General features: G+C 35.1%; 3 protein-coding genes and 1 long non-coding RNA gene across 4 annotated transcripts in view; 2 read left to right on the top strand and 2 right to left on the bottom strand.

The window, feature by feature from the left end:
• The first annotated feature begins 12 nt into the window (after positions 1–12).
• Positions 13–1,788, top strand: LOC105225785 (histone H4). Its single transcript, XM_011204401.4, has 4 exons — positions 13–149; positions 1,166–1,273; positions 1,400–1,516; positions 1,575–1,788. Exons 2-4 carry the CDS (start codon positions 1,211–1,213, stop codon positions 1,704–1,706), a joined length of 312 nt encoding a protein of 103 aa, XP_011202703.1. The 5' UTR covers positions 13–149; positions 1,166–1,210; the 3' UTR covers positions 1,707–1,788.
• A 63-nt stretch (positions 1,789–1,851) lies between these two features.
• Positions 1,852–5,689, bottom strand: LOC105225784 (protein Cep78 homolog). The gene is made up of 7 exons (XM_011204400.4): positions 5,094–5,689; positions 4,833–5,020; positions 4,549–4,725; positions 4,270–4,444; positions 3,755–4,208; positions 3,317–3,689; positions 1,852–2,791 (listed from the first exon to the last, which is right to left on the bottom strand). Exons 1-7 carry the CDS (start codon positions 5,368–5,370, stop codon positions 2,360–2,362), a joined length of 2,076 nt encoding a protein of 691 aa, XP_011202702.1. The 5' UTR covers positions 5,371–5,689; the 3' UTR covers positions 1,852–2,359.
• Positions 5,690–13,652: 7,963 nt separating this feature from the next.
• Positions 13,653–17,721, top strand: part of LOC105225782 (cadherin-23) — a 34,670-nt gene continuing 30,601 nt past the window's right edge. The window contains exon 1 of the mRNA XM_011204399.3: positions 13,653–14,851. The gene's annotated coding sequence lies outside the window, so the exon portion shown is untranslated. The remainder of the gene's footprint in view (positions 14,852–17,721) is intronic.
• Positions 16,151–17,082, bottom strand: LOC125776261 (uncharacterized). Its single transcript, XR_007421579.1, has 3 exons — positions 16,943–17,082; positions 16,728–16,876; positions 16,151–16,655 (listed from the first exon to the last, which is right to left on the bottom strand). It is a non-coding gene; the product is annotated as an uncharacterized LOC125776261 (long non-coding RNA).

Here is a 17,721-nt window from a genome sequence, read left to right as displayed (position 1 = left end):
CAGAAATGGTGTGCGAAAAATATACTGTACAAGAGAGAGTATGCATTTGTTTTCCTTTTCGTACACGAACTTGCAGTGACGAAAAGATACACAACGAAACGAAAACATTAACATCGTCATTTGTGGAAAGTCAAAGCAGTGTCTGTAAGGTAAGAGTTATAAATTCTGTTTTTTTTTATAAATATATGGAATATTATTTTGTATTAAGTACTTAATTAAAACTAATTAAGGTGTTATGTATTTAAGTATTATTTGTGCAATTATTGCACCGGGATAAAAGAAGGTATTAATGCTTATAATCCTTAAAGAAGCCGATAGATAGAACACAACGAAATGAAAACATTAACTTCGCCATTTGTGGAAACTTAAGGCAGTGTCTGTATGCGAGAAGTTTTAAACTCTCTTTTTTGTATATAATAATAAAACCCTTGATATATTATTTGTAATTAATATATATATATAAAGGGTTTTCCGACAGGATCTCTGCAAAAGTAGACCAATAGGGTCCGCAAACGGCGCCATATTTTTTCCCGCACTTTTGTTTTTCAGTAAAGGTTTCCATTTCATCATGGAATGGTATACGATAGAACATGGAATCGAAATTATTAAAATTTACTACCGAAATTCGGAGTCTGCGGCCTAAATTTTAAGCCGCTATTTTCAATTTATGGTCGTCCTAATCGTTCTGTTAAATCAACAATTGAGCGTCTGCGGGAAAAATTTGACTTCACGGGCTCTGTACAAAATGTTCGCGTGTCAGTGAGACAAAGAAGTGCTAGTAATGTCGAGAATATAGTTGCCATGTATCGCAATTGAAGTTTACTGCCGAAATTCGAAGCAAGGCCTCACCTTTAAGAGCGCTGTTTCCAATTTATAGTCGTCTTAATCTTCCTACCAGATCAATAATTGACCGTTTGGCGTTAGCGCATCAATTGAAGAAACCCAAATCGTCGTTCTCAAGTGTTGGGCATCTCTGTGACGTAGTTATGTCGAGTTTTGCGAAAAAATTTGGCCTACATCGGACGTAATGGCATCGAATGTACTTTCAAAGGAAAAAAAGTTTTGCAGCGCTGTTATATACTTACATACTTATGTATATTATAATTATTAAACATTAAAAAGTGGATACCAAATATTATAATTATATTTAAACATTATATTACAGTTGCAGCTGATATTATTAAGAGTTTTCAAGTAAAACAATAACGAAATGACTGGACGCGGAAAAGGTGGTAAAGGTTTAGGAAAAGGAGGCGCAAAACGCCATCGTAAAGTAAGTAATTGTTGCTGGGTTGAATGTATCGATTTGTGGTGTAAGTTAGGGGTGATTGTTGTGAAATTCTAAAATCGAGCTGACTACTGTATACCTATTTTAATACGCATTTCTTCGCTTCTGCAGGTGCTACGTGATAACATCCAAGGTATCACCAAACCAGCCATTCGCCGTTTGGCTCGCCGTGGTGGTGTAAAACGTATTTCTGGATTGATTTATGAAGAAACGCGTGGTGTATTGAAGGTAAGAAAACCACTCAGGCTCGAATTGTATTTCAATTACAAAAGTAAATTATTTCCAGGTGTTTTTGGAAAACGTAATTCGTGATGCTGTCACCTACACCGAACACGCCAAGCGTAAAACGGTAACCGCTATGGATGTTGTATACGCCTTGAAACGTCAAGGTCGCACCCTGTACGGTTTTGGCGGTTAAATATAAGTGCATGCACTAAAATATCCTAATGGTTACCAATTCCCAACAATGAAATAATAACTATAAACTATAAATGATAAAATGTTCTCGCTTATTACAAACAAAATGCACATTTAAGGTGAAATACATTACTTACTATTCCATTTATTGAAGAGCAAAAAAATAGTTTAATTCATTAAATTTAGGCATGGAGTTCCAAAATACAAGCATAGTGGTATATACATAAGTATATATAATATTTATGCTTACGGTTAGGTTTACTGTTTGGTGTTTAATAATTTTCTACGACTTTTTATAAACGTTTATTTATTGCAACATAATATTATACAAAATATATACATATGCGTATACACAGAATTGAGAAAAGGATTACACAAGAACTGCTGTAAGCAAGAAAAAATATACGAAAATATATTTCGGACGCTACAGAGAATTTTGTAGTGTGATTTTACAATATTTGATACACATATCTCTTCACCATACTTCCTAAGAAAAAACTAGGAAGAAGGAATGAGGAGTGAGAGGCCTTAATGTACTTCTCGGCGATAGCTTTAAAAGAAAAAATACTAAATTCAACAAATAAAATAAAATAAACTTCCACATAATTTTCTGAGCTTTCTTGCGTCCTTCTTTTCCACAGAATTGTCACCTCGTCAATCATCGCACAGTCCCATAAAGAGTGTACGAGGTGACTTAATATCCATAGTCAAACCTTCGCCTTGACCATGTTGCAATTGCTGTTGCGACGTCAACGACTTGTTGCGTCGTATGAAGACCTTTAACGGTTGAAAATCTGAAACACTATTACGCAAAGTGTCCGAATCGCTGGAACAGCCATCGCTGGTTTGACTGCGAGATGTGGATATGGACAAATCGTCCATTTCAATTTTATTACAAAAATTATTGCGACTGCTGCTGGGAATGGAGCAGCCCCCACCATTATTTAACGGCTTCTTATCAATGCGCGCCGTTAATTGTGTAAGCAATGGTGACGAAATGCCTGGCATTGGTAACATCATCGGAGACAAATTGTTCGCTGCCGAATCGCCGATATTCGTCTCAAAGTGCACCGCAGTGAGTTGAAACTGCAACAAATGAAAATAATGGGTCAAAATTAGTTGTATTTAAGCTAACCTATTGAACTTAACTTCTTGTTCACAATGTATTAATTTGTTTAAACAAATGTATGTGTGATTTAAGCAAGTAACACGAACCTGAATAAAGAAGTTATTAATACCCGACCTGTTGACATTTATTCATACATTCGCATAGAGCCACTATCTAATTTCTACTATTTTCTCGGCCTGTGAAACGCGTATTTCGTTTTGCAAAATTATTACCAAAAAATGCTTAAAATTCTCTTCCGTATCCATAAGAACGAATACATAATATATAACGCCTAAGTATTTAGTTTTTTTTTTGCTTTAGCAATAAATTATTCGCGTTTATTAATATTTTTTGTTAAAAGGTTAAAAAGAAAAGATTTAACTTACTAAAGTGTAATAAATACATACATAAATATAACAATAAAATTATATATGTTATAAACAATATCACAGCAAATATGTAGCTAAGATATCATAGATTTGCTTCTGGAATTTCCTACTTACATCAGTCTCATTGGCGAACTCATGATCCGATTTAGATTCCTTCTTTTTGGACGAATCTTTTGGAGTTGGTTCCACGTACTTCATTTCACTTTTTACTTTGCGTACTTTGAGAGGCTTCCGGGGCATCTCCTTCACAGTCGAAGTAGGTGATGGTATTTCTCGATAAATCTGCACATTCTTCGCGCTTTCAACAGCATTACCATGACAGGAAGTGTCATCGCCTGGTGGCAATATACTCGCACTATGACTTTCTCGTAGCGACATGTGTGAACTTTGCATTTGCAATGCGTTCATCTGCTTCGACCGGCTGTTATTATTGCGCGGTGAGTTTTTGCGACAAACGCTGCTGGCCAACTTCTGGAAATCATTGCGCCTGCAAATATAGAATAATAAATTATATTATGACCACTATCAATATTGATACAGGCATGCACTGACTCTTTGATAATAGACTGCAGCGATTCATTTTTCACAACAACGTATCCTTCAGGTATACGAGCATTGGCTTCATCCTCCATTTGGTTTTCATATGCAATTATCTGTTGGTTGAGTTTCTCATTTAACTGTTCAGCCTTTTTACGTAACACACGCTCGAACGCCAATTGTTCCTCAAGCGTTTTGAGTTGCTCTTTAAGCTGTGCTAATGTGACGCGATTCTTTTTGGACTGCGAATTGGGCCCATTGCCACCAGTGCTCTGTTGCATGTGGCCTTCCAGCATCTTCATATCCTCATCCTCCTTCCCCAGTTGCTCACGAATGTTACGTTGCAGGAATTTACTGATACCTGCATTTCCACGTACATTGAAATCAATTATGTAGTTGTTGACCTCGAGACAATCCAAGATCATGTTAGCGGCACGATCAGTCAGACCACAATTCTCCATATCGATAACTGTATGGAAAACACACACATCGTCAGCAACAATATTGCAATAGCAATGTTGTTCAATTACCTTTTACCCATACATCCTCCTTTAATATTTCTACGATTGCTTTTACACCATCATCGCCGATTTGTGGATTACGCGCTAATGCAATTGAACGCAGTCCAGGTATAGAGTCCGGATCTACATCCCGATAGCGTAGCGATTTTTGCCAACCCTCCGTGTAGCGGCTGATCTTTTGTATCTGTAAAAGAAATAGTCGAGAGCCTCGAGTTAATATACATATGTACACACTTATATTATTCACGAAACGACGACCTCGAAACTTTTTGATTGTCGCTTTCGTACCTTAATCATATCGGCCACATGTTCGGCACCCTTTGTTGATAGCTCACACTCAGATAAATTTAACTTCTCTACATTTTCCAGATATTTTATTGTATTGCATATAGCCTCACATCCTTTATCATAAATATTCGAACGCTGAAAACTTATTTCCTTAAGGCTTTCATTCGAAGACAGAGCCTGCGAAGTCGTCGAGAGAAATAATAATGCATTTTCAAGTCAAATTCAAAGATACACTTTAGAAAGTAAAGCTACAGATTTCGGATCACTTTGTGTAATTCACATACCTTAGCTATAGATTCCACGTATTTATCATTGAGTGGTAAACCTTCCAGATTTAGAATTCTTAAATTCTTATTGAACTCAATACAATTTGAGACCGCCTCCACGATACCAGAAAAAACAAACTTAGTACAGATCACCGGCTTCTGCTTAAAGAGCCGTGCCTTCTTTTCCGTATCCAAATGCTCCAACACTGTCAGTATTCATACGTATAATCAGTTCAAAAATAATTTGGTATACGAAAGCTGTTAAGGTGGCACACTTACCCGAACCCAGGGTCTTGCGCAAGCGGATGCTAAGCGTTTGGAGCACTTGATCATAGTAAAGAGCTTCTATGATGAGTAACCAATCAGTAACACCTAATTTTTCTCCAAAAAAATCCAACATCGATGTTGCATTGTTTTTAGTACGAATATCTGGCAAAGGAGTCAGATTCTTCGCTCGACAGAGCTCCAAATACCGGAAATGAAAGGAACGACAGCGATTAAATTTCTTCGTCGAAGTCAAACTGCACACGTCACGTAATTCCAAGTTCTTCTGCATTATTCTAGTTTGACTTATTTTATAGTTGTTGCCCTGATGTTGTTCTTTTTAATCCTGGATTACGATTTTTTATTGTGATTTTTGCTTACGAGTGAGATTCGTGCGACGGACGGTTATTATCGGAAGGGAGGGAGGTAAAAAGTTTGACAGTTTTTTTTAATAAAAAGGGTAGAATGAAAAAAAATCTAAATAATTTTGAAATTTTTGAATTGATTGATTAAAAATCTGTGGTTTTTATGATTTTTCTATTTTTTTTATGTGATTAAAATTTTTAAGTTTACTATTTTTATTTGTATCTCTAGAGATGCTATTGCTTTTCGAAAACTTGACAGCTCTACCTCTATTGAAATTTGTTTTAACTATTTCGAACATAAAATTAAAATTGAATTTAAAGGATTTTTATTGGAAATACTAAGTCCTTAAAGGGCCGTTATAACTACTGTAAGTACATACAGTACATTAGATCGGGTCGATATACAGAGAGCCAAAAAATGGACATTTTTTTAGTTAATGTTGTTTAGGGATTATAAACATTTGTTCGTCAGTTTTTCAGATATCAGAATTAATTTGTATTAACGATTATTCAGTCGTTCTAAACTTCGCCTTAAAAAACGCTACCTCCAAACCAGTTTTAGACCCATAAGATAAGTAGAACATTTCTCGCCATATACGATTTTATAAAAAAACCCGACCCGCCCTAATATACATATGTATGTATATACCACATTCATATACATTAAAACTTACATATTTATTGAGTTTAAATATCCTTGTATTTATTTCGCTTAGGATTTTTTTGCACACAATATACTTATAGTTTCCTATAATCCTTTCAGTTTAAAACATATCTCAAAGTTTCTCATAGTTTCCTATGGATAAAATCAGAGAGAACCGAAAGTTGCGACTATTTCCTGTCTATATTAAATTAGGGGGATACCAAAGGTTTAGATTTTTTTTTGCAAATTACCACATATACAATTGTGATCACTCACGCCTATAATTTTTCAATTTTCATTTCCACGATTTGTCACGTCGTCCCGTATAAGAAATGGCGTTCAGTATAAGAAATGTTTTGATGCAGTCTTTTTAACGAAGTAGCCTAAAGGGTGCAGGACAACATCAACCGCGGTTGGAGCTATGTAATATACAGATGAGTCAACTTTATTCTTCAATCTCTTGAGACGTTTGGCTAAGAAAAGAACAAACAAAGGAATGTTTTACGGCAAAAAATCATGATCGGATACAGCAAGAAGATAATGATCCAAAATATAGGAGCTGTACTCAATGGAAAGCAAAAATCATATACATTATATCACCACAGTCCCCAGACGACAACCCAATAGACGATATATGTATGTATGTGCTTTAATGAAAGCCAAATTTTCAAGAAACCACTCCCGCTACTCCACCATATTTGGAGGTCGCGGAATAAGCGGAAAATTGGAGTGCAAGTTGCCACCAAAGATGCCAGGCAATAAACAACGCGAGAGATCGGGGCAAGTATTGAATTGACGTCTGTTAAAACAAAATAATGTATTTTCTATGATTACAAAATGTTTTCCAATAAACACTACCTACACTGTGCACACACTTATTATATTTCTAAAGCGGTGGCATTCTTTCAGAAGACGATAAGCACGAACACCGAAGTATGAATATGAACTCAAAATGGCAATAATGACACCAAACATGCGGAGGAAGTTGTACTTATACAGGCCCTCAGTTTTCTACAAGTTAACGTACATATACATTTTTGTGAGTTTGTTTGATGTCAATGTGGTATATGATGTAGTAAGGAAGCTGGGGTTAACAGAAACGACTCACAAATTTCTCTAATAATAAAAAAAAAACGAATTTTTATAATAAAACTAACTGACGAACTTTCCCAACTTGAATCACCATAATCCAAAACATACAATTTTTCAAAAAGCTGTAAAATTTATGTAGATTTATACACAGCTTTATTTAGTATTTACTTCGCATAAAGTGTTTTGCTTATGTACATAGTTTTGCTTGTTAATTTCAGTGAATCTGTTTAGCGATTTATAGTGATCAGTTGTACAATATAATATTCGTATTTAAATAGGAATTTAAAATTGCAAAATAATGCTTTACATCATTTTTGAATGGCGCTTGAATAATTCTAATTCAGAATTCTCATCGGTTTCCATGGCTCTGGAAGTAAAATTCGTTGGGTCTGAAATATTCGGTTCTACAATATCATTTGTTATAAATCCGGCTGAGCAAATCTTATTTCCCGCCTCAATATAATCTGTAATAATAACAATTGACATTTATAATTAAAAGAGGAATGAAGAGTTTTAGACAAGTAAAATATACATTATTTAAGTTAATAAAATATAAAATTATAGTATACTAAATATATTAAATCGATTGCAATGTTGTGGTTCTGTGGATGGAACAGAATATCGTAATATAAAAGTTGCGAAAATTTAGAATTACATTTCATTTTTCAGTGCTGAATCATAAAAAAATTAAAATAAAAACAAATTTTGGGGTGGACTAATATTATCATTTAGGAGTATGTAAAATAGATTTTGGCCGATTCGCAGACCTACCCGATAATCACATAAAATTCCTATTAAATCGGTCCACTTGTTTTGGAGATGTTTGTCAATAAACATCGTGACGGGAGAACTTTATATATTAGATATTGCCGACATCACAGAGCATATTAAACTCATTCAATTTATGACTTTTTTAAATATTTATTAACATTATTTTAATACTCTAATACATATGTATGTATACCTATGTATGTATAACATGTCATCATAGAGCAGAGTTGCGAATTTTTTAAATCAAAAATTTCGGATTAATAGTAAAAGTTTTATTTCTAAATGTTAATTCAATTACTTTTTTAACACTGTCATAGAGTATACGAGTTTTTTTTCAACGAACGGTTATTTGTAATCTAAGACTAAACGAGCTAGATATACATGATCAGAATGACGAGACGAGTTGAATCCATATCTATCCGTCCGTCTATTTAAATGAATTATACGTATTGCTTAAAACCCGAGATGCAAATGGGAAGTATCGGACCATTAGTATCGAAGCCAAACTTTGTAAAAATAGTGCTTCAAGGTAGTCAATTTAATGTCAAACAATTGTCGAAATGACCACATAATTTCCGAATATGTAGGCCTCAGTGCTTGCGGTTTGCTTTTTACTTTATGTATCTACATATACTATATCTGTCAATTTGCTGCAAATAAAAGAGATTTTATTTTCAATATTAATATTCTTTTATGTCAACAATTTGGTAAAATCTGGTCAATACTATTAGACCCTATATACATAAAATAAGAATTTCAAGTTCCAACTAAAACCTCTGCCGTGCTGTGGGTCCGGCAACCGGCCGCAGTGCGACTCCACGCTGAACTTAATTTTCAATACTAGGTGCCTTAGGTGCTTAGATTTAAACCACGGCCATCACGAATCTCGCCAAAAGGCCAAGTCTATTAGCAGATTGGAGCGAACTCCAAAGGCAAACTGTTCCACATGTTACCATATTTAAGTATCCGGTCAGACCTGGTAGCTTTTGTTACTACCGGTTGAGCACCCATCAAACTCAATGACTGTTGACATTTGAACTTCAAACATCCTTTTATTAGAAGGAAACTTATTCCAAATCTATAATATCAGTTCAAGCAGACTATTATAGCATTACCTCTTACGATCGGCACACCTTGCCGCGGGCAAATTCTACCCCCTGACCGCTGGGGGAAATATTGTATATACCATCCTTTGTAGCCGAAAATGTATGAAATCGGCCCAAGAAGTACCTCAGCTCCTATATAGTACAAATAGTAATTTTCGTCATATGCCGAATATTTAGATTAGTGTGTGAGTTATCTTCATAAAATTGTCTAAATCCGCTTAAAATCTCAATGCGGGTGGTATTTTAATGAAATTAAATAGACAAATTTTCTTAAAAATTATGTGGGTTAGCACTGAATATAAATGAAATATCCCTAGTATAGTGATTTGGTATCTCAAAAATTACTTAGCCAATTTAAATTCGTAATATTTCCACAATGTTCTTTTAGCACAGAATGGACAACATCTACGATCTCTGACCATACAACGACAATGTTACTATTACCTATATTTTTCCATGATTTTAAAATATAGCATCCCTTTTGCATAGTAAAATATAGTGGAGACGTGGATATCTATACTTAGCTATTTACTGTAGTTTCCCGATCGTCTTTCTTGACAGAGTAATACGAAACTATTTCTTGATGGTGCTTGAGGTTTATAAGGATTCAGACACATATCACTTATTTCAATGGAAACATCTGCTGACGACTTATTTGTTCCATTGGGAGTTATGTCAGCTCCCATGGGGTGATGTACTGACAGTGCAAGTGTGGTTGGGAAAACCGAAAACTATAATAATTATTCACATTTGATATTTCATGTATCTTATGTACTTTACAGTTATGAAAAACAAGTTCCATAACTGAATAATAAAACATTTACCATAAAAAACATTCATAATTTTCCACTGCGATAATTTACGAAAAGCAACACCTTACGACGACCATTTTTACAGTTAATTTGTTTTTAGTTGTTGCCGTTATTAAGCTAAACTTAAAACTAACTTTTTATATTAAAACAGAAAAACAAGACATGCGCGACTCCAGACCCAGTGAAGTTACAGTTTCCGCATGCATATGCGACAATATACCAAGCTCGTGAACCCGACGGCCTACAGCACTAGTAACACATGGGAGCGTGTCACATAATTTGGCTCAAGCATACACGTACACCCGGCTTACTTATTCATTTAACATATAAACATATATTTATATGCATATGTATATCCATGAAGTTTGAATTGTGTAACTCTGGACTGGTATTGTTCTTGCTCCGCATGTAATAATGGTGACCTTAACTGGAATTATGAATATGAAAAAGGTGATACACATACGCACTTATAATTATATGTACCTCACAATTCTTCTTGAGCTTCGAAGCAGAACCATAACGCAGGTGCTGGATGGACTTCTTTTGGTGCTAATGCGAATAGTTACGAACATGTGTGTGTAAACTCACAAAATATGACATCAAAAAATAATGCCCTGAAGAGTGTAATATTTTTGCTCCTAACAAACCCAAGATGCTTTTACCAAAAGAATACAGTAGAATCGCGCAAAAGTTAACTCGCGAGAAAGTTAAACCTTCGGCTAAGTTTACCGATTTTGAGCGTCCACGTACTGCTCTAAAAAGTTAACATTGGGTTAACTTTTTTGAGCTTTTCTATTTTTTCAAACCCAACCGTTTGTTTGGCAAGAAAAACAAGCTCGGGTATTCCCCTCATTGCTATGTATTCTCCGAATTTCTATGTAAAAAATTATAGTCGGTGTCGCGAGGTACATACATACATACGTAGTGTGTCATGAGCGTTTAATCTTGCGAGTTGTTTATGGTTAGTGTGTTAAAAAATGCCAACAAAGCAGAGAAAATCATTGCAAATCAGGTTAAATTTGCATCAAAAAGCTGAGATTTTAAGAAAACTCGATGAAGGTATTCATGGAAATCGATTGGCGTTGGATTATAATGTATCTAAGGCGGTCATCTCAAAAATAAAGAAAAAACGTCATGAAATTTTAGAGGCAGTGGCAAACACACATGAAGTTGCAACCAAGAAAACTTTACATAAATCGGAATATCCCGTTCTTGAGGCAAGGTTGTATAAATGGTTCTTAAGCCAAAGAGCCAAGCTCGAATTTGCCAAATTGCACACAGGAAAACAATTTCATGCAAGTGATGGATGGCTTGTAAATTTCAAGAAAAGATTCGGTATTCGCCACTTAAAAATTTGTGGGGAAATCCTCTCAAGCGACAAGGCAGGAATAACACCGTCTATTCATAATTTGCGGACAAAAATGAATGAAATGGAAATTTCGGACATGCAGCTTTATAACGCAGATGAATCTGGATTATTTTATCGTTTCCTGCCCGATAAAACATTTGTCGCGGCAAACGAAAAGACGGCACCTGGCCGAAAAATAGCAAAGGATAGAATCACATTTACGTTGTGTGCGAACGCAGATGGTTCGCATAAGTTGAAACCATTGATAATTGGTAAATCCCCAAACCCCCGTTGCTTCAAGGGGTTTGAAAACCCATTGGAATATGCTAACTCGCAAAAGTCTTGGATGAATTCAGAGATATTCTTCCGCTGGTTCCTTCGTTTATTAAGCAGGTAAGTTTATTTTTTCTATCCTTTAAAATTTTTAAGTGTGCCAAAATATTTGTCAGGTTCTCAAATTTTCTGCTGAAAATAATTTACCACCAAGGGCATTATTGCTGATTGACAACTGTACTGCACATAAGCCAATTGACAAGTTACAGTCAGACGATTGAAACATTGCGGCAATGCTTTTACCCACTATTTTGCAGCCCATGGATCAAAATCCCATAAGACTGGTCAAGTTAGTATACCGGGCTAAACTGTTATGGAACATTGTAGCACAAGAAAACATTCCGGTTGAGAATATTTTGAAAGGACATTCAATTCGTGATGCCATCTTGCTGCTTAAATTAGCATGGGATGAATTGCCAAGAGCTGTGCTTATAAAAGCTTGGAAAAATATAAAACAGTGGGACGATGATCAATACGACAGCGAAGACGAAATTCCATTGCTTACATTGATTAGATCAAATAGTTCTCACGATGATACACTTCGAGAGGTACAATCGTTATTGTCCAAGGTGGGTGGTGTTGACGTCAGCAGTGAAGACATCGAAAATTGGAACGACGATCAAAATACGGAAGATGATGAAGATTTCGAAGTGTCTGACAATGAAGATGAAGAACCAGTTGTCGAGGAAGATATGCAACAACAGAAAGTCAGTTTTTCCGAAGCAGTTGAATGCATCACCTTTGGAAAAGTTCATATTTCGGAAAAGTAAAACACCCTTGGGACATTTTGGTTAACTTTTTCGCGATTCTACTGTATTACAATATCTTAAAATCATATCTTCCGGACATTTTTTTGAATTAAAATGGAGATTACTCTGATTTAAAGGATATAAAATCTGGTATTCCTCAGGGTAATGTGTTGGAACCCATCCTTTACTTACTCGTGCTACCACACGATGACAATTGTAAATATTACAGCAACATTTGCAGTTGTTCTGCGGTTTTGTCTGTCGGCAAAACACAAACGGCATCAATTGCAAGATTGCAAAATTTAAACAAAATATTTGAATGAATAGCTAAATACGAATAAAATTAAACGAAACTAAATCAGTACATATTGATTTCAAATAAAACAATATTAGATACATATATGTACTTATGTATGTCTCTGTACATAAACGGTGTGCAAAAACATATCACAATACTGCAGTGCCGCACTAAACTAGCGCGGGGCCTGAGGCAAATTCTGTCAAGGGGCCCTTGGTTTGCTATAGGTTCTCAAGTTTAGGGTATTAAGTAAAACAAAATTGTTACAAATAAAGTTTTCTGGATTTATTATGGGCAAATTTAGAGATAATACTTTCAAAATCGACTTCTTTAAGCAAGTCATGCTCTATATTCAACAAAGTGAGATTATTAAGACGTTCTTTGCCCATCGTGTTCCTTAATTCATTTTTAATACGTTTTAATGTCGAAAAAGAACCTTCGCCAGTTAGTGATTATGAGAGATAAGTAAATTCGCAAAGCAATTTCTAAGTTTGGGACACACGATTCTAAAGAATTATTTAATAAAAGTTTATAATATTGCTGTTCCAGACCACTTTGGTCAGCGTTCAGATTTGGCTATTGGGTAGAGACTCTGCCCTATGCACATATAACACAATTTGTGTTCAGACCAGTTTGGACTTATGGGATACAACTTTGGGACTACTCAAGCCCTAACACTGTCGTACAAATCCATCGATTCCTAAATAAAAATTTAAGATGCGCCGTCAATGCGCCATGGTATGTCGAAATTGACGAGTATATTCATCTGACAAGGCCATAGGACGAATAAAAAAATTATTGCATCCCACGATTCTAACTTAATAGCACATTTTTTAGGTTATTAGAAATTCAGAACAAGTGACAAGCTACGTAAGACAGTATCGAACTGGTACCCTTTTATTATCAAGTCACTCGCTTTTGACTCAATAAGGACAGAACTATGCGTATTTTACAAGTAATGCCACCAGCTCATCCGTAAGGCAGACAACCCCAACCCCAGTGAATAAAAGCCGGCTTGCCGTTTACCGGTGGCTTTCTGACATTGTTTTTATTTCCATGTAAATAAACAAATACGAACAATGCTCCACAGACAAAACAATAAAATCGGCAACAACAACAGGTCTAGTGACTGTGTAAAATTTCAATAAGAGAGTAAGTACCCATATAGCCCAGGCAACGCGCCGGTGGCTCCGTATTACTCAGTACGCTCTTCTTTGGTTGCATGAGAATTCACGGTTGGCTTGCGTCGGTATCTCCATGTGCCGGAGCGCCATATTGCACGCGCGCCGTTTGAAGTGTTGTCGGCACGCTGGTTGTCAAGCGTTATGGATTTTAGTGAGCTTTAACGCTCGCGTTGCACGTGAATACGGCGTAAGAGGTGGCACTGACGGCACGGCTTGCCGAGCACTTTGAGTTAGAGTTTTAGTTGGAGTTGGACCGCTTTATATTGGCCACATTTTAAGCCCAATTTACAAATGTGCAACAAATTGAATTTGAACTTCAGTTGTCATGGAGCAGTCGAGGCGTTCAGTTGGTTTGCAATTTGCTTTGAGTGAGAAATGTGTGAGTTGTGAAAAATTATAACCACAAACAACGTTTAGCTGAATATACAACTATATCATATAATTAGAGTGCAATTAAATGAAGATGCGTCTTTGGTAAGACACAAGGCACCGACGCGTTAAAAATCGTATAAACACATATCTCACTCGCTGAAAGCTAATGAAAATTCGTGAGTGAAGAAATCGCAGATACTCGTACAAATGAAATGAAATGAAAATCAGATCCAAAAAAGAATAACCAATGAAATACATATATAAATATTTATTTATTCTAAATTGAGCAAAATCGTTAGGCATGAGTGTATGTGAAGTGAAAAATACCAACGCTCCATGCTGTAATAACAATACACCCGCGAAACCTTATTATTATGGTATATTTGGCTTCCCTTAAGCCCGTGTGTCACGCTTCGTGTACCAATTCTTTTTCGGGGTTTTTGACTTCTTCAAACCAATCACAGCACGAATTGTGTCACGAAAATTAAAAAAGCACAATATTCTAGTGTTGATGAGGAAAGACATGTGAAAGCCAGCTTATGACTGCACACCAATTAGTTAGAACATAACCCAAAAAAGTAAATGAGTTTTTTATGGAAACGAAGTGAAATAAGACAGCACAATAACTAAATTAAGGAAGGAAGGAAGCACTAACGGAATAATGTTTGCATGAACCTAACTCAATGGATACACTAGAAGGGTAAGTTTCAAGTTTTTACATCGTTTTGCGGCTTCCTGCCTCTGGTAACGTGATCCGTATGATAATTTATCATTGCTGATGGTGTGTAACGAATGACATCGAAAAGTGTTTAAAATTTTGTAAGTAAATAAAAATGCTTAGTAAAACACATTCAAATATACGCATACATTTAGAAGACCATCAATTTAATTAAGGCATATAATAATAAATACTATCGATAGTAGTCGATAGAAGATTTTACATCAACCCACTGGCACGAAACCAGTCGATATCATTTACCTTTCAAAGACGGTTCTTGGGAACACCTTCCTAGTATTTGAGGGACAATCTACATTTTAACATTTCCTACTTCATTTTTATTTTCCGATTGAAACCGTGACAGCTATTTTTTGATATTTGTGAAGCTTTCTCGTAGCAGCAGTTTAATTTTATTATACTACTATGAGCAAATCATTTTAAAATTATAAATTTATTCTTCAAAATCTATGTCATCCTCCTCACAGTTATCCGCCTTGGCTTCAATACACTTATGTAGTCCAACATTTTTCCCAGTTCTCGAATCAGCTGTTAAAGTCAATTTCCGGAAAACCCTTCAATCCGCATACTCTGAAAAAAAACTAGTAAAACCAAAGTATTCTGCATTTGCCACAAATACTTTTTGTATTAGAAACGTGCCCAAATACTTTGAGCATTTGTTTTAAAAGTGCGAGCACTGTTGAAGTAAATGCGTCAAGTATTTAAATTAACAGTGAAACACTTTTGATCGAAATACGGGGCACTGTTGTAGCAAATACTTATACATTTATGTTAACAGTAGAAGTATTTGAGATTAACAGTAATTGCTCTTGATTCAAATGTAATCGTATTTGTTTTATTGTTGTGTTTAACACCCTGAGATCGATTTTTTTAAATAATATGCGTTATTGGTACCTAAAACTTCGTGAGACTGAAATTTTTCCAAAAAAGAAGTTTTGCATTCCTGACAAATCAAAAAAATTTCATTATGTAAATCAAAAAATATTTTTAAAATAAGCAGTTATTCTTTCAAATAAATAAGAACAGAATTGGAAACAGTACTTAGTAGCTAAAGTAAGGGGAATATTTTTTCGGGATGTTATATTATTTGCGTATTTTTTGAATTCAGCGTGTTTTCCTTCGAATCTAAAACACCATAAAAATTTAAGTGGGCCCAGTTCTTTGATACAATTGACATAATGGACCATAAAGTGGTGTTTTGGTTTTAATTTTTCTTTAAAGCCTGTTGTATAAAATGTATGGTGATCGACAATTAAAGCACGTAGCTCATTCAAAATATTGTCACTGAACTCCTCATCCATAACAATATCAACAATTTTAATAAACGTTATTAAAAATTTATATACTGAATAAAATTCATCTATGAAGTCCCCAATCATTAACAAAATAGTATTCAAAAAAAGTTTCATTTCAGAAGCGTTCATTTTAATATTATTAGTCATAATTTGAGCCTTCGTTAAAAGATTACTTAAACTTTTGACGTGAGATGGATCATAAGCAAATAATTGTTTTCTATAGTTAAACGCTTCCAAAGAAAAATATTTCTTCTGATATATGAAATAATCTAGAACTTTTGCAATATTATATCGAGCGATCGACGACAAATCCCACGAACACGATAAATTAATTAACTGTTCATCACTATCCAAAATTACTACGGACTCATTGTCGACATTTTTCGTTGTAGGGGACTCATCTCACTACGGACATTGCTCGGCAAATAACGACAGCTCAGTTGATGGTATCAACTCCTCACTCATAGTGTAAACTAAAATGCGCAAAAATTGTTTTTAAACACATATTTTTGTTGAAATAAATGTGTATATAAACCATGACATACCTGCAGAGTAGGCTTTTCGCAAATGTCGTCTTTTATATAAAAAAAATCACTGGGGAAGTCCCTTTTAAACAGCCTCCGTAAGCAGCGGGCGATGCGGCAGGCATACTAATGCAAATGCAAACTATGTAAGCTCCTTTTGCGCAGCTTCACTAAACGCGAAATGTCTTGAAGTAATCACTTTCACTTAAATTAATACTTTCAGCACATATATTTACCTATAAAACCCAAATTAAAGTATTTGCGCACGCAACACGTGTTTCTGTTAGAATGATCGATGGAAAAATGTAAGCGTCAACTTCCCTGTCATCGTATGGAGAAACAGTAAAATTAAATGCGAAATGGTTGTGACAAATACTTTTACATTTAAAAAACTGTAATCAAAAGAAAATTAAATACGAAACCTTTAAAACAACTATTTTTATATTAGATTTTAATAAGATGATTTTTAAAAGCACAGCCGCTTTTGATTCAAAAGTGCCGCATTTAAAAAAAGTATTTGAATCAAGAGCAAAGTATTTCCGTCAAGAGTTTTGCTGTTGAAACAAATACTTTTGTTTTACTGTACTTTAACTGCAGAAAGTATTTGATTTAACTGCGGGGTTTTTTTTTCAGTGCAGCGATTCACGTTTAATGTATTCGATTGACTCAAAACAAAAACAACTTTGATTTTCGACAGGGTTGGGCATTTTTGCAATACCACTAATTTGCACTACCACTAAACCTTTAGTGATAGTGAAAAACAAATTGCACTACCACTAAACCTTTAGTGATAGTGAAAAAAAATGCACTATCACTAAACCTTTACTTTACAGCCATCCATAAGTGCTAGTACATCATTTCTCGAATTCGATGACGAGTCCACAGGTATTCGATTTAAAGAAACCAACCTGCGAAATTTTTGTAAATAACTTCCTTTTTCAGATGAAAATCAATGTATACAAGGCGGAGCTGTAGCAACCGAAGTAACTTTGTACTTGAATGACGCTGATAGAAG

The sequence above is a fragment of the Bactrocera dorsalis genome, chromosome 2 (assembly GCF_023373825.1).
Source record: "Bactrocera dorsalis isolate Fly_Bdor chromosome 2, ASM2337382v1, whole genome shotgun sequence".
NCBI classification, from domain to species: Eukaryota; Metazoa; Arthropoda; class Insecta; order Diptera; family Tephritidae; genus Bactrocera; species Bactrocera dorsalis.
The sequence above is the reverse complement of the archived record's forward strand: the minus strand, read 5'-3'. Positions and strand labels throughout refer to the sequence as shown.

What these genes read in the sequence shown, in the direction of transcription:
- LOC105225785 (XM_011204401.4), top strand. Translation starts at nt 1,211, where the DNA reads ATGACTGGACGCGGAAAAGGTGGTAAAGGTTTAGGAAAAGGAGGCGCA. An exon ending in GCGCAAAACGCCATCGTAAA is followed by an intron (nt 1,274 to 1,399) that starts GTAAGTAATTGT and finishes TCGCTTCTGCAG; the next exon opens with GTGCTACGTGATAACATCCA. An exon ending in AAACGCGTGGTGTATTGAAG is followed by an intron (nt 1,517 to 1,574) that starts GTAAGAAAACCA and finishes AATTATTTCCAG; the next exon opens with GTGTTTTTGGAAAACGTAAT.
- LOC105225784 (XM_011204400.4), bottom strand. Translation starts at nt 5,370, where the DNA reads ATGCAGAAGAACTTGGAATTACGTGACGTGTGCAGTTTGACTTCGACG. An exon ending in GGAGGATGTATGGGTAAAAG is followed by an intron (nt 4,209 to 4,269) that starts GTAATTGAACAA and finishes TTTTCCATACAG; the next exon opens with TTATCGATATGGAGAATTGT. An exon ending in CTGCAGTCTATTATCAAAGA is followed by an intron (nt 3,690 to 3,754) that starts GTCAGTGCATGC and finishes CTATATTTGCAG; the next exon opens with GCGCAATGATTTCCAGAAGT.